The sequence below is a fragment of the Bison bison genome, unplaced genomic scaffold (genome assembly GCF_000754665.1).
Source record: "Bison bison bison isolate TAMUID 2011002044 unplaced genomic scaffold, Bison_UMD1.0 scf7180017864508, whole genome shotgun sequence".
Lineage (NCBI taxonomy): Eukaryota > Metazoa > Chordata > Mammalia > Artiodactyla > Bovidae > Bison > Bison bison.
In genome coordinates, this window is record NW_011495064.1 from 16,422,052 (window position 1) to 16,438,453 (window position 16,402).

The 16,402-nt window shown below is 42.4% G+C and overlaps 1 protein-coding gene across 5 annotated transcripts in view; it reads left to right on the plus strand.

The window, feature by feature from the left end:
* The window catches only part of LTBP1 (latent transforming growth factor beta binding protein 1), a 379,548-nt gene that overhangs the window by 103,914 nt on the left and 259,232 nt on the right, over nucleotides 1-16,402 (plus strand). For 2 of the 5 annotated variants that reach the window (XM_010829830.1, XM_010829831.1), the window contains exon 1: nucleotides 1,949-2,573. In XM_010829830.1, coding sequence (XP_010828132.1) covers nucleotides 2,351-2,573 — 223 coding nt within the window. In that variant the 5' untranslated portion in view covers nucleotides 1,949-2,350. Of the gene's footprint in view, nucleotides 1-1,948; nucleotides 2,574-16,402 lie in introns of those variants that run through there. The other 3 variants (XM_010829829.1, XM_010829833.1, XM_010829832.1) reach the window with 3 other exon arrangements.

Here is a 16,402-nt window from a genome sequence, read left to right on the forward strand (position 1 = left end):
GACAGAGGAGCCTGGTGGGCTACAGTCCATGGAGTTGCAAAGAGTTGACACGACTGAGCGACTAACACACTTTCACTTTCATAATCCACCCCAAATTTTAAATGTCCTGAAAGCATGTAAAGCACTGGTTTGAAAACTGTTTCTTTAAATAAAGTTTTATTGGAACACAGCCACACTCATTCATTGACATATAGTTTTTCACAGTCTGCTTTCCTGCTACCGCAGCAGAGTTGAATGATTGCAGCAGAGTCCTGTAGGCCTACGGCTCTAAAATATTCACTGTGTAGCTCTTTGTAGAAGAGGTTTCTGGGTGCCTTCTTGGAAGGGCCTGGAAAACCTGGTAGGCCACTAAGATACCTCCCCACCCCAGAGTATGTATCCCGATCTGTGTTAGAACCACTGGTGAATGAGAAACAGTCTTAGAAAAACATTTGAAAAGAATTGAGGGCATTTCTGCTCCAGAAGAATCGTTTTCTTTTCAATGAGAGGGCCAACCCAAGTGGATCTTCTCAGATCCCTTGTAACGTCAGCCTTCTTGGCTTCTCTTGTAATATCTTTGACGAGTTGAAGGGCTGCCATGTGAAAGAGGCATTAGATCGCGAGGGGAGGTGAACTAGAATTAATGAGTATAGCCGACTGTGAGGACATAACTTCAGCTTAAGAATAGCATTTTTGAGAAACAGCTCATGACTAGAATGTGCCATCTTAGTGGGTAATGAGCTTCCTGTTCCTACAGATGTTCAAATAAAAGAAGTCAGAATATATTTGAAGCCCCATTCCAACCTTGAAATTCTGATGGCTCCTTTGGTTTAATGTTTTTGTTTCCAAGCTCAGATTTGACCACGTTTTGTTGAGGGCCTATAGAGGCTTCTTGGATGATTGTCTGAAAATACAATCCTGGTCAAACAAAGCAGTGTAAAGGGGGAAGAATCTCTTCTGTTGGGCAGGGGATGGCAGGAGATGGGCTGACCCAACGGCAGGCTTTTCCTATGGCAACAGCAGTAACACAGTGACACCAGGAAGAGCACTGCTTCCAACCAGCCTTAAAGCTTCAGAGAAGAGTCATCTCTCTTCCACTCTCTTGAGCTGCTGCTACCATCTTTGTTTTCTGCCTAGGCTCCTGGGAAGTGAAAGAACCTGGCTGGGGGCATTCCACAAATGTGGATCTCCAAATAGGGTTTCTGTATTGTGCTTTGCCAGAGTTTATACTGGGGCTTGGCTGCAAGTGACAGTTCTGGATGAAGTCATCTCTTCTCTGTGCAGCTCTGTTGTTACCACACAAAAGCAGCCGTAAATACGGAAATGCATGAGTGGCTGTGTTCCAATAAAACTTTATTTACAAAAGCAGACAGTGGGCCAGATTTGATCCCAGGGCCATAACTTGCTGACTCCTGATAAACCGGGCAAGTTAAAACTGGCTGGAAAATATCAGTTCTAATTCTCTCAAATTTTGGAGAAAAAGTGAGATGGCAGATCCAAGATCATAGCATGGTAGAGCCAGGATTACCACTCAGAATCTGACTTGAAGATGGGTGCCAATTCTATGATGTTATGCTGCCTCTGTCTTATAACAGGTGGTAGCACCTGGTGTTTTTTTTTTTTTCTTAAAGGGCTGTATGAGTGAAAGAAATACCTACTTTAGGTGGCGTGTGAAGAGCCACAGTGAGAGCTCCGGGATGGCATTTTAACAGAGGCCAACCTTTTAGCCCCAGGGACTTGGCCTCCCTTTTTTTTAGATGGACCTTGTTCACAGTAAAACAAAATATAGGTTGAAAAATTTTATATGGAGAAAGAGTGCCCCAGAGTTGTGAAAAAGCACTGGGCTCCCGCAGCTGCGTCACAGGATTTGATCACTTCAGCTGGGAGTGCCAGGAGATTTGAGACAGATGTTTTCAGACATGCCGCATGCCTAAAACATTTCCAGGGGTCGGGCTGCAAATAGTGACTTAATAAGTGGAGGAACAGGGAAAGTATGCACGTCGAGGACACAGGAGTTTATTCAGCACTAGGTGCACGGCCAACCTCTGTGCGTTACATCTGCCTGTCAGGGCTGGCTCTTTCATCTGTCGTGCCCTCCGTACTGCTCTTTGTCTGCCCGTGAATAAAGTGCAGCATTGTGGTTAGTAATCCCACTCCAGTGACTCGACTTCAAATGTGGTTTTGGAGTGCATCCCAGAGTTCTGTTTGCTAAGCTTCCTACTCCTGTTTCAGAGACACCACTGGATACAGAGCAGCGAGCACTAAAGGCTTCCCTCTTCCTTAAACCTGTCGGGTTGTGGGCTCTCTCTTTCCCCCTCTCCTTCCTTTCTCTTTTTCCTTTTTTTTTTTTTAAACCTTCCAAGGCAAGTTCATGGATACTAAGCTGATGTGTTTGTTGTTCTTTTTCTCTCTGCCTCCGCTCCTAGTGAGTAACCACACTGGCCGCATCAAGGTGGTCTTTACTCCGAGCATCTGTAAAGTGACCTGCACCAAGGGCAGCTGTCAGAACAGCTGTGAGAAGGGGAACACCACCACTCTCATTAGTGAGAATGGTCACGCTGCCGACACCCTGACAGCCACGAACTTCCGAGTGGGTGAGTTCCTCCACGGTCCCTAACTGTCCTGACCGACTAGCGTTTGATGAGATCGTAGCATTTAGACACCCCCTCCATTCACACTGCTGTCTGCTTGAATGGGTTTCTGTCTACCAGTACGAATATGCTGCCTTCACTAGATCTTTTAAATTACTTTCAGAATCATTTTTAACTTGGTTTTTGGTTTCTGAGAGAGATGGCAAGGAGAGTATTACCCTTGGTTACTTATCATGGACACAGCCTGTGGTGATGGGGAGGTATCGGGAGACAGGAGGAAAGAGGCTTTAAGTTAAGACCCCGATGTACAGCTTGCATTGACCCATTTCAGATTTTATCTGCTTGGTGATAAGTCGAATTTATGTTAGATTTGACTTATATGAAGAAATTTGGGTGGTGGTGATGAAACTTTTATAAATAGCCAGGTTCTAAAAAATTTCTTAAAATTGTCAAATATGTGTGTTTTCAGTTGTAGAAAGGGATACAGACTTGCATCTTTTGCCACGTTTCTGCTGTGTATCAAAAGGCAAAATTATAAGTTTGATGTATGACATGGATTTGGGGGAAGATATGCTCCTGGATTACTGTCAGCACTTAAAACCTTTTAATCTTTCATAATCTAAATATGAACTATGGTAGTTACTGCAAAAAGGCTTTTCCTTTTACATTCTTGTTTCTTTTTACTACTTTGTAAATGGAGAAAGTATTGCAGTCCACTGAATGCTGTCACACTGCCATGTTGTCATTCAATACGGTATTTTTGTCACGGAAAAATGTCTTTTATTATTTTTTGACCAATTATGGTTTGCCATGTGTACTCAAATAATCACAGACACCCACGTTACTTTATGAGTTACTCACAAGAATAACCCAAATGTCAGACAGATAATAACACTGGCTAGATCTGGTCTTTTTATGGAATATTGCTGTTTAGTCTTGGGAGCATGTGTCTAGGGGGCGGGGGGGTGTCTGTTTCAAACTGATTTCCATCAAGACCAAATACAAGGAAGCAGTTTAAGTCCTCATTAGCTCTTTGATTATCCTGCTGCTCTATTGTGACTCGGGTTTCTTTGGAGGTTGAAGCACTGTTCTTGATAGTCTATACTTGGAAAAAACATGTGCCCATAGATACTATTTAAAGGGGTATTGTTAATTTCCTGGTGATGATCGGGGTACTTCGGACATATTTTTAAGAAGAATTTAGCTGCTAGGTGCCAAATGGCATATTATGCTTTAGCAGGGCAGGGAGCTGAGTCTAATGGGAAGTGTGTTTAAACTGATGATCGGGGAAACTGGATTTTGATCCCGGTGCTGCTGCTAACTAGCTAATCCATGGGACGTGACAGTTAATATTTCTGGACCTTAGTTTTTCTCGCCCATAAAATAAATGGTTTCTGTTTAGTGGCTTCTAAAATTCAGTCCATCTCTAAAAACCTTAGGACTTCTTCTTTATCAGTAATAAGCGAAACTGTTTTTTGGCATTTTTGGAGGGCTATAGACAAGGAAGGGGAGAACAAGTTCCCAATTAGGTTATTATGAGCTAAATGGCTTTTTTCCATTTTTACTTTCCTTGATTGCCTTCCTTATTCTCATTGCTTTTCTTCCTTTTCCATCATCGATAATGTCTGCTTCTCTTCCTTTTGTCTCTTTTCATAAAGCTTTACAGTAGAAATGACAGAGTAATTGGGTGGGTGGTAATTTTTTGGCTTATGGTGTATTCACTTCGAAACTAAATATTTGAAGGCTTTGAGGAGCAGAGGAAGTCTACTTGTTAAAACACGCTGCACGCTTTCCTCTCTGGCATTTAAGCAGATGTTTAGGAACAGGATACACACAGCCTGTTCAAAATATAAAACGGAGTCCAGCTATTTACTGAAAAATCTTAGAACCAAAACTCAACTCTGCCACAAAAGGATTGACAAAGTAGTTTGATTTTAAGAAGGAATAATAAAAGGAAGAGGGCAGAGTAATGAATAATTTCACATCGGAAATTATGGGAAATGTTTCATTTATACCCTGAGCCGTTTCTCTTTTCTACTTTAATTCCAGTACAGGGTGATTTGACAGACAAGTTTTTAAAATTATTTTGTTTAAGATGGTACTTTTGTAGAATTTGGAGATTATGATTTGCTAGAAATAGAGAATTTCAGAAATTCATTTTTAGGCATCTAAGATACCTTCTTGAGATGTACTGGTTTCAGATGATTTTATTACTTGCAGAAAGTGGTTTTCTAATTGGTTTTCCTCACTCTGTATATGTATTATATATATCTATATGTATCTCTGTATATATATATACACACACACAATGTGTTAAATCTTTTGACAAATAAGATGTGTTACATGGAAAATAGTGGTTTGAGGAAAATTCAAAATGTAATTTGTCAGCTACTTTTTGGCCTCTGATGTTTAAGACTACTGAGATGTGGGGGCTGGCAAACTTTTCAGGGGCCGGGGAGTGAGTATTTTAGACTTTGCAGCCCACACGGTGTGTGTCACACTCTGTCCTGTGTGGCCTGGTGACATCAGCCATGGATGGTAGGTATGCGAATGGGTGTGGCTGCATTGTAGCCTTCGATGGGCTGAATTTGACTCGAGTGCCAGCATTTGCTGACTCCTGCCCCCAAAGAGTCAAAAAAAAAAAAAAAAATACAGGGAAAACAATATAGATTTCGTAATTAAGGTACCTTAATTAAATAATCCATTTTGATGATCAGAATAGCAGAAACAAGTTTTAACATTTCCATGGTGACGTCCAGGTAGAATAGATGTTCATGTCACCATATTTTTGGACAAGGAAACTGAGGCACGCTGGCTTCAGTGAGTCTCCCTTCACTACGCAAGTCAGCCAGCTGGGGCTAGAGCCCAGGTCTCCTCGTGTCTGCTTTACCTCCCTGGCGTCTGACTGTGATGTGTAGGAGGGATAAAGTAAAGGAAGAACCTGAGGGAGTTAGGTTTTCTGAGTAGGCTGGATGTTACAACAGAGAATAAGCAACTGGTGTTTAAGAGCCCTGGATTTGGACACTGGCTTCTTCGTGTCCATTGGTCGTGCTCATCTGGCTCTCGGTCCTGTCCTGGTCCAGGTCACTCGTCCACACAATGCAGGTTAGATAGTGGGTAGGTTGAGGGTTATAGCAGGCGCAGGGGTGACATTGGTTCCTTTTTTTGGGGGGGCGGGGGGAGTGCACCCTATGGCATGTGGAATCTTAGTTCCCCACCAGGGATTAAACCCGCACCCCCTGCAATAGAAGTGCAGAGTCTTAACCATTTGACCGCCAGGGCAGTCCCCTCCTTCTTTCATTTTTGGTGCTGCTTCTGTGTTGTCTTTCTGGTCTTGGTGACTGTGAGTCTGGACTGTTCAGATGTGAGAGGCAGGTGCTTTTCTCATGACCATTAAGCATATAGTCTCTTTTCCTGGTAATTCAGTGGGAGAAATAACTATAACTTCTACTTAATTTGACTCTAAAAGTGAAGCCTGGATGAAGATGATGACAACAAGAAATACTCTGAGATTCTAGGATAATCTCTATTTTGTGAATGTGATGTTGACATGATATAACAGAATACTTGCATTAAGTGGAATCTTCTGTGAAGCACACTCTAAATATGACTTTTTTTTGGAGGCACACTTCCTTGCACTGTCCTGCCTTTACCTCTCTCTCTTTTTTTGATTAAAAACAATCCCACAGCATTTTTTGTCATCTGGTAATAACATGCTGTTACTGCTGAGTCGCAGAGAGTCATGTTTGACTCTTTGCAGCCCTATGGACTGTAGCCCACCAGGCTCCTCTCTCCACGGGGATTCTCCAGGCAAGAATACTGCAGTGGGTTGCCATGCCCTCCTCCAGAGGGCAATAACATGAGGGTGAGCTAAACAATATGAATACATGTTTTAGTACATTTCTAACGAAGGATGCCTAAAAAACACACCATATTGCCAAGTGATTTCTTGCTTCACTGATCATTCCTAGTTGGAGACACTGTGGTACAGAGTAATGTTTCTCTCCTTTTAGCATGATCTGACCCAGTTTTCTTGACTTTTAGAATGAATCTCTTTATCATCTAATGCGAGTTCATATGCTTATCAAAACCAATGATACAGCCCTCTATATGCATGTCCACTTGCTCGTAAAGCTACACCTGAATCTGAGATCTATTTGCAAGTGTCTGAAGATGAGATCGATGGACTGCGCCATCACCTTCTTCACCATCTGGCCCTGGGCCCTGTGTGCCATGGTGGAAGCTCTCAGAAACCACACAGCCCTGCATACTATCTCAAAAAGCAGCTTTGGAATAGAAAGTGCCTTTGCCTTTTTTCCAAGATGGAAGCATATCCCGAGTTGGGTGGGCCAGCAGGTTAACTGTTGTTTGTTTTAATGGATTCTTTGCGTTTCATGGGGATGTCATGAAGATGACCTCCTGGGACTTTTAAGTTGTTGTTTATAGTTATAAGTTCTTCTAATAAGAAGAATATAGAAATTCTATGTTGTCACAACCAGAATATTTCAAATAAAATAATACTGTTGTCTGGCATAACTTACTTGCAGAGAGAGAGAGTGAAAGGCAATCATGATTGCTAAACTAGCACATGTGGTTTCTGTGATGCTATTTTCTCTGTGGAGAACATGAGGGACTCATGTTCTGTTAGCACCAATTGAATACTGACAAAAAGTATTTGATAATGTGTGGGTTGGCCAAAAAGTTTGTTCAGGCTAATGGACAAACCCAAATGAACTTTTTGGCTAACCCAGTAAGAACTATGACCCCATGTTATTTCGTTTGGTTCCTGTTTCCCCTGAGCGAGGTAAATATCCATATTTTGTAGATATGAGTTCCAAGGCTTTAGTGGTTTGGTCAAAGATGACTTTAAGTCAGGTTTTTTATTTCAGAGTCTAAAAGCCTCTTATCCTCCTGTGGTGCCTCCTATGTTAAGGAATCAGGTAGACAACACTGTGCTAGAATTTCCAGAACAAAAAAATCATAAACTGTCCTCTAAGAGCTTATGCTTTGAGGCGGAGATGAGGAATATGTATAAACAACCCCCGTTTAAGGTAGAAAATGCATAGCAGGACCCCAGAGGAGGAGATACCACTTCTAGCTGAGGAAGAATACTTTGAGAGAGAAGGGATGGCATGCGACTTTTCTGTTTAGTTTTTCATGCTCTCCTTAGCTGCTAAACCTGTTGGCTTCTAGGAGGAGCTGGGTAAATGCTTGTTGTCTGATGATAGACTGATGGGGATGATGCAGCTTGACACGGTGATACATCCCCAATTAAGGATGGATGGGAAGGAAGAATGAACCCTTTAGACTGAGACCTGGAAACAAGAGGTCACAGGTGGTATATGGAAATTGAGAGGAGTTACATATAAACTCGAAAGGTGGTAATATACTAGATGTTGGGGCTGGGAAGGTAGACTGGAGCAAGGCCATGGAGCACCTTGAATTTCAAGCTTAAGCATTTGGATTTTAGTCTTTCAGAACTTACTAGGAGAGTTCTCTGAAAAGGTCATTTTGAAGAAGAGAGAGGGAAGTTTCTCAGTTTTTTAGGCAGGAAACTAGTGGTCTAATCATCTAAGCTTTGAACAGCCCATAATAATGCCAACAGCCTCTAGCCACTTTCACCTGTTTTGAGGTTGGTTTGCTGCCCTACACTGGGGATCTCCCCATGTATGGCACAAAGCCATCTCAACACTATAGTGTTGTGGGGTGGAAAGGAAGCCTCTGTGATAATACACTCATTATGTAGGTTCTCCTCTTAAGGATGGAAGGAAATTCACTCTTAATGAGGCATTAAATAAACCAGCATCACTGCTCAGGATGGAGAAGCATTGAGACTTGGGGGAGCAGCTTAGGTCAGACACTCAGGCCTTCACCTTCTTGTCATTGTTCAGATCCCTTGACAGTCATCCAGCACAGAAACCAGGGGAAAGCAACACGTCACTCTTTGAATTGGCACATATATTTCCTCCTTAATGCATTGTACAGGCTGTGTTTTTGAAGGATGAGCCAATACAATATTAAGAAAATGGTTGCTTTCATTTGGACAATTTAGAGTGGTTATGAACTTGTCCAACTACTCTGAAATATATTTGGCATTCTCAAATTATCTTCTAATACTTAGTAAATATCATAATGTAGAGCATTTCCTTTATTTAAGCTGTGAAGCATCCATAAAAGACTTTGCATTGGGGACATTAATTTATCTCATATATACTTATTGAACACCTACTGTGTGCCAGGGACTGGTTTAGGCCTTAGGAATATAGCAATGAACAAGATAGGCAAAGTCCTTGCTCTCTTGCTATATTAAAAATATGTTGCAGTAAAACGTATGAACCTTAGGACATTATGCTGAGTGAAATGAGCTAATCATGAGAAGACAAATATGATTCCACTTACGTAATGCTTAGAATAATCAGATTCTTAGAGTAGTAGTAGTTGTTGCTGGTGTTGGTGAAAACGGGGAAATAAGGAATTATTTCATGAGTACCAAGTTTCTGTTTGACGGTAACAATCAAAAGATTATATGAATATACTTAGCACTGCTGAACTGTACACTTAGAAATGGTAAAGATAGTAAATTTTATGTCACATATATTCAACCAAAAATTAAAAAACTACAAACTAGTGAGTGTACTCTCCAAGAGGGTATCGCAAATCCTAAAAGATGATGCAGTTAAAATGCTGCACTTAATATGCCAGCAAATTTGGAAAACTCAGCAGTGGCCACAGGACTGGAAAAGGTCAGTTTTCATTCCAATCCCAAAGAAAGGCAATGCCAAAGAATGTTCAAACTACCACACAATTGCACTCATCTCACTGGCTCAGAGGTTAAAGTGTCTGTCTCCAATGCGGGAGACCCGGGTTTGAACCCTGGTTTGGGAAGATCCCCTGAAGAAGGAAGTGGCAACCCACTCCAGTATTCTTACCTGGAGAATCCCATAGATGGAGGATCCTGGTAGGCTACAGTCCACGGGGTCGCAAAGAGTTGGACACGACTGAGCGACTTCACTTCACTTCACTTCACACTCTAGCAAAGTAATGCTCAAAATTCTCCAAGCCAGGTTTCAACAGTATGTGAACCGAGAACTTCCACATTTTCTAGAACTTCCAGTTCAAGCTGGATTTAGGAAAGGCAGAGGAATCAGAGATCAAATTGCCAACATCCGCTGGATCATCAAAAAGCAAGAGAGTTCCAGAAAACCATCTACTTCTGTTTTATTGACTATGCCAAAGCCTTTGACTGTGTGGATCACAACAAACTGTGGAAAATTCTTCAAGAGATGGGAATACCAGATGGGAATATACCTTACCTGCCTCCTGAGAAATCTATGCAGGTCGGGAAGCAACAGTTAGAACTGGACATGGACCAACAGACTGGTTCCAAATTGGGAAAGGAGTACATCAAGGCTGTATATTGTCACCCTGTTTATTTAACTTATATGCAGAATACATCATGCAAAATGCTGGGCTGGATGAAGCACAAGCTGGAATCAAGATTGCTGGGAGAAATATCAATAACCTCAAATATGCAGGTGACCCCACCCTATGGCAGAAAGTGAAGAAGAACTAAAGAGCCTCTTGATGAAAGTGAAAGAGGAGAGTGAAAAAGTTGGTTTACAACTCAACATTCAGAAAACTAAGATCATGGCATCCAATCACTTCATGGCAAATTGATGGGGAAACAATGGAAACAGTTAGAGACTTTATTTTTTTGGGCTCCAAAATCACTGCAGATGGTGACTGCAGCCATGAAATTAAAAGACACTTGTTCCTTTCAAGAAAAGCCATGAAAAATGTAGATAGCATATTAAAAAGCATAAACATCACTTTGCCAACAAAGGTCCATCTAGTCAAAGCTATGGTTTTTCTAGTAGTCATGTATGGATATGAGAATTGGACCATAAAGAAAGCTGAGTGCAGAAGAATTGATGCTTTTGAACTGTGGTGTTGGAGATGACTCTTGAGAGTCCCTTGGATTGCAAAGAGATCCAACCAGTCAACCCCAAAGGAAATCAGTCCTGAATATTCATTGGAAGGACTGATGCTGAAGCTGAAGCTCCAATACTTTGACCACCTGATGCGAAGAGCTGATTCGTTGGAATGGGCAAGATTGAAAGCAGGAGGAGAATGGAAAGACAGAGGATGAGATGGTTGGGTGGCATCACTGACTTGATGGACATGAATCTGAGCAAACTCTGGGTATTGGTGATGGACAGGGAAGCCTGGCATGCTACAGTTCATGGGGTCACAAAGAGTTGGACGTGACTGAGCAGTTGAACTGAACTGAGTGAGTGTATACTACTATCAAATGTATACTACCAAAAATATTTTGCCAGAAACATTATTTATGATATAATGTCATGTAGTGATAGATACTGTGATGAAACGTTGAGAGGGGGAGAGGCTTGGGAGCGTTGGTGGAAGGCCTGGATCACTACTTCAAGTATGTCAGGAAGGATTCTCTGAGACGCTATTTAAGCAAAGACTTAAGTGAAGCTAGTGATGAGCTCTTGGAGGGAACACCACAAACTTATTAATCTAACTCTGTGACTGTGTTTGTTGTGTTATTTAAGCTGTAGAGCCTCTCCAAAGGCTGGTGTGAGAAGCATTTATTCAGACTTTCCCAAATGTCATTTTGGGTTGGTTTTAGCAATGTGTATTATATCAGGAAATCATTTAATAGTACCTGTAGATAAAGACCCTTATCTACAGAGGATAGAGGCAAGTAAGTCTTGTCCTCTGGGTGAAAAAATGGTCCTGGAATTTTTGCAAAAGGAGTCTTGGTTATTTATAGCAACAAGGATAGGGTCTTAGATGTAGAATCAAATTACCAGAAAAGCTGTAACTTCTTTAACACTATTTTGTATTAGACAGGTGACATGATTTTTGGCATGGAGCTTTTAAGTAAGGGAAATAAAATTGGTTCTGTTTATCAGGGCAGGTGTGTGTGTGTATTGGGGGAGGGTAGTGAATGGAAGGAGGCTTCATAGAAAGGTGGATCAGGGCAGGTGTGTGTGTGTGTGTGTGTGTGTGTGTGTTGGGGGAGGGTAGTGAACGGAGAAGGCAATGGCACCCCACTCCAATACTCTTGCCTGGAAAATCCCATGGACAGAGGAGCCTGGTAGGTTGCAGTCCATGGGGTCGCTAAGAGTCGGACATGACTGAGCGACTTCACTTTCACTTTTCACTTTCATGCATTGGAGAAGGAAATGGCAACCCACTCCAGTGTTCTTGCCTGGAGAATCCCAGGGACGGGGGAGCCTGGTGGGCTGCTGTCTATGGGGTCGCAGAGTCGAACATGACTGAAGTGGCTTAGCAGCAGCAGCAGCACTGAGTGGAAGGGGGCTTCATGGAAAGGTGGATCAGGGCAGGGGTGTGTGTGTCTGTGTGTGTTGGGGGAGGGTAATGAATGGAAGGGGGCTTCATGGAATGGTGGTTCAACCAAAGAGGGCCAATAGGTTAACACTAAAAGCCAAAATCGGGAGAAAATGAGATGCTATTTGACTGAAGGTGGATTCCTGAATGGGTAGTATAGAATGTATATACTATATATACTACACTATATAGAATGTATACTGAAGATACCCTGAGTGGGTAGTATAGAATGTATGTCTGTAGTTGGGACAGTTTGAAAAAAAGCCTTAGGTAAAAGAGGGTTCAGCAGTCTGTGAGGCTGTGAGAAAGGCATGTGTGATCGATTGTTCCTTTTAAGCCATGTCTGGCCTATATCATGGGGGTGGATGGGACTTCTTAAAGGAGTCTAGGCTAGCCTAGGATAAATGACCTTTCAAAATTCCTTGGAGTCTGCAACACAATGTCGCAAAGTGTGTGTTCTTTCCTCGTCTGTCAGCTTGAGCATGTGGAATGATCTTTGGAAAACTCTAAACTGCTCAGCTCATGAAACTCTCTCTGCTTCAGCTAAACTGAGCCTCTGGAGGTACTGAGGTCCCACAGTGCTCCGCGTCTTCAGTGCCTCTGTTCACACTGCTGCCTCTGCTGGGGTGGGGGGTGGTGCATTCCCCTACCTGCTCTGCCTGGGCATCACCCACTGCCTTTGCAGGAGTCAGCCAAGTGCCACTCTGGCTCCAGGGCCCCGCTTTCCTTATCGGTAGCCATGCCCGTTTCTTCCACTGAGCTCTGAACTGCCTGCGAACAGGGCCCTGTGTTTCTTGTTGGCATCCCCCGTGTGGGTGCGGTACTGCACTTGGGAGATGCCTCACGCGTGCTGGTGGACAGAGTACATTGTCTCCGCAGGTGCGCGTGTGAGGATGGCATGCACACACCTACCCAGCACAGCCTCCTCGTGACTCCTTGGGCAACTGAAATTACAGGAGTGGAATAATCATCTGAGAAGTCTCTATAGGGTTTGGGGTCCTAGGGAAGAGCACAGTCCAGTGTCTGGAAGATGCATGAAAAAGGGTATGTTCGTAACACGTTGCCTGAAGTTTGGATTTTACATTAAAAATGTATTCATTTATTTTTGACTGTATTGGCTCTTTGTTGCTGCAAGGATTTTTCTCTAGACGAGTTGAACAGGGGTTGCTCTCTGGTTGTGGTGAGCAGGCTTCTCAGTGTGCTGGTTTCTATTGCTTGGGGAGCACAGGCTCTACTGCATGCAGGCTTCAGTAGCTGCAGTTCCCAGGCTTTAGAATGCAGGCTCAGTAATTGTGGCGCACGGGCTTAGTTGCCCCTTGGCATGTGGGATCTTCCTGGACCAGGGATTGAACCTGTGTCTCCTGCATTTTCAGGCAGATTCTTTACCACTGAGCCACCAGAGAAGTCCTGGATTTTACACTTTTAACACTGACTGCAGTGTACTGGCTGCTCAGGGTGAAATGCAGTTAAATTCCTAGACCTTTAGTGTAACTTCCCACTACGTGGAATTCCTGCTCCCTATTCCTGCATTTGTCTAAATACTGACAGTTTTTTTAAGGAACAACCTCAAGTTCCATTTCAAATATTTCCACCTGTGATGCCTTTTGCCTTTTTCTCTTCCTATTTCACCTCTAGTCATTACTGCGTTAGTGGACACTCAGTGGTCTGAGTCAGGTGGACTGCTGACCAAGGCCCCTGGGCTGGTTATTGAACCTCTTTGATTCCACACTAGTCAAATGAATCCCATAATGCCTTAACCTTCCTTGTAGAGCTGTTCTGAGGCTCATGAGAAGAAACAGGCTGGAGGTTTATGTGGGTTCCTTGAAGATCTTTCTCTACTTCCAAATATAACAAATCCTCTTGTTTAGTAAACCCTACCTCCTGTGTACTGAGGGAGAGTACTGCCTTCTCTTGGAGCTTGGAGAGGATTTGCTGCCGTGTCCCATGGAGAGGGACATCCTGATAGCACAGTAGCATTAAGAAAGACCCTAGAGTGTGTATCCAGTACTCCTTCATGTTGGTACTTTGTTAGAACCAACTCTTCTAGTGCACGGAAGGCTCTTTTCCTTACATTTAGGCTTGCTCTGGGTGAGACTACCCACAAAGAATTGTCAGCATCGTCATATGGTAGAGACAGCCAACAAGTACTGTGGCCCCCTCTGCCTTGGATCATGCACCACCTCTTTGAGAGGGGTCTGCCCCAGAAGCTCTTGTATTTTATGAGCTGACAAGGGTTGAGAGCATTTGGACCATGTGGTATACTTTGGAACCCAAAGCTATGGTCAGGAGGATAAGTAATCATCCTGAATAGATGGGACATCCCCAGTGATGTGTGATTCTAACATTTGATCCTGCTTTGGTTTCTTCACTTGGCTGTTGTCTGTGTCCTTTACCTCTGGGCTCCTAGGTTGGAGTCAATTTAAAAACACTGCCGGACTTAAAATAGACACTGAAGTCATATTTATGTGATACAGTATATACCTGCAGCATTTATTGGCTTATGAGTTGGGAACAATTTTGCGTCTGTTGTCTAAAAGTTGAACATTTGTATCAGCTTTTGATATTCAGGTATATACACTTCTTCCAAGTGGAGGAAGAATAATGAATTTGTGTATTGTTGGAAAAACCTCTTGGAACTAACATTACAGATGATGTGAAAATGTTTCTGAGGGCAGCCACACAGTCCTCTTCAGCCTGTGCAGTCCAGGAAAATAAAATAACTACCAAATGGAGAAGGATTAAGTGAGTGAGGAAGTTTGTTTGCGATTTATTTCCCGAAGTTATATCAGAAAGAAAATGAGACGAACCAGATGCCCTTCCATTGCCAATTTAATGGAATGGTGTCACTGATGTACTTATTAAAACTCGATTTTCTCTTTAGTTGAAGGGCATTGATTTGAGGAATGGCTTACTGCTTGACTCCATTATCTTGAACTTAGACTTATGCAATAATTGAGAAACTGGCATGACTGCAGTATTGGCTTTTTGTAAGATTTGGTGGAAAAAAGAAAGAACTTTATGCAGTAATGAGAGATTTCTTCGCTCTGAGACCAAACTTCAGATGCCCATCAGATTCAATAAAAATTTGTTCTGGATTATGGAGACTTTCTAAGCTTTCCTAATACAAAAACTCAGCCTAATTTCCATCAGATTTTCCCTAGAAGAGGTAAAAGGGCAACTTGACATTAAAATTCTTCACTGTGAGAAAAGCGGACCACTGCTCTGTCCCTGGCAGATTAGGTAAGTGCACTAGAACATTCTTAAGGCTATTTAGCAAGATTAAAATATGTCACTTTTTGCCACTGCATTGTCCCTTTCTAAAGAAAGGGTGATTTATGAGCCTTTTGGATCTTCTCGTGGTATTAATAATATCTCGAGCCAGCTGTTTTATTGGGTGTATACAGAGGGTAATTAGAAACATCTGAGAGTCCTGTAATGTGCCTGGAAAACCATCATGTTGTATGGAAAAGAAAAAAAAAAATAATGTGCATGCCAAAGTTGTGTACTTGATAAATAGATACATTAGCATTAAACAAAATTTACTCTGTTATACCATTTTTTGAAAAAGAGGCTAGGCTCTTCAGGCTGAAAATATCCTTTTATTGAAATACACTCACTGCAGAAATCATAACCTTATTTGGTAAAAGACTCCTGACTGTGCTGTTCATACAGTAATTATCATTTCCCTTCTGTCAGACTTCATCATATTATAGACCATTTTCTGCCAGAAGAAGTATTTCTTCCTTTTACCTGGCAGTTGCTTAAAAACCTTAGAATTCTGAGGGATCTCATTTAAGGAAATTAACTCTTAGAAACAAACTGCAGCAGGGACTGATAGTGCCCAGTCTTCCTAGTGTCTACCCTAGAAATTGAGCTGGGATTCAAGAGTTCTGGGCTCTCTTTTAGCTGGTTATTTGAAATTTGATCTGCTCCGATGGTGGCGGAGTTTGACCATTTGGGTCTGCAGCAGTCACAGTGGCTAAGTCAGGGTCTGATTTAAATCAGGTCGTGTTCACTCTTCTCTCAAGACAAAATCTAGACAAGAAAACCTAACATTTGGTGGTGACTGGTGAATGGTTCTTTTCATTTTCATTCACAAATAACAAGCCTTTTATGAGAAGTTGGTGCTGAGTCAAACTGACATATCCCAGGCAGCCATGGACGGGGCTCAAGTTGGAGGCCTCTGGTGTCTTTACAACCTGTCTTGCTCTGCGTGTCCCCGCTGGGTGTGTCATTTTTGTCCCTTTTGATCATTTTGAATGGGAGCCCTGATCGCTCTCAAAAGCAAAATTGTAGCCAATTGGATGATTTTTTAGAGGTTGGTGGTGACTTAATGAAGCCTTTGGAAGGAGAAGAGGGTTCACCTGTGTAAAAATTCTTGCTATGGGGAGATGCGACAGTCATTAGGAGCTGTTGGTGAACCCTGGCTTCAAATGCCTGTCTTCTCCAACCAT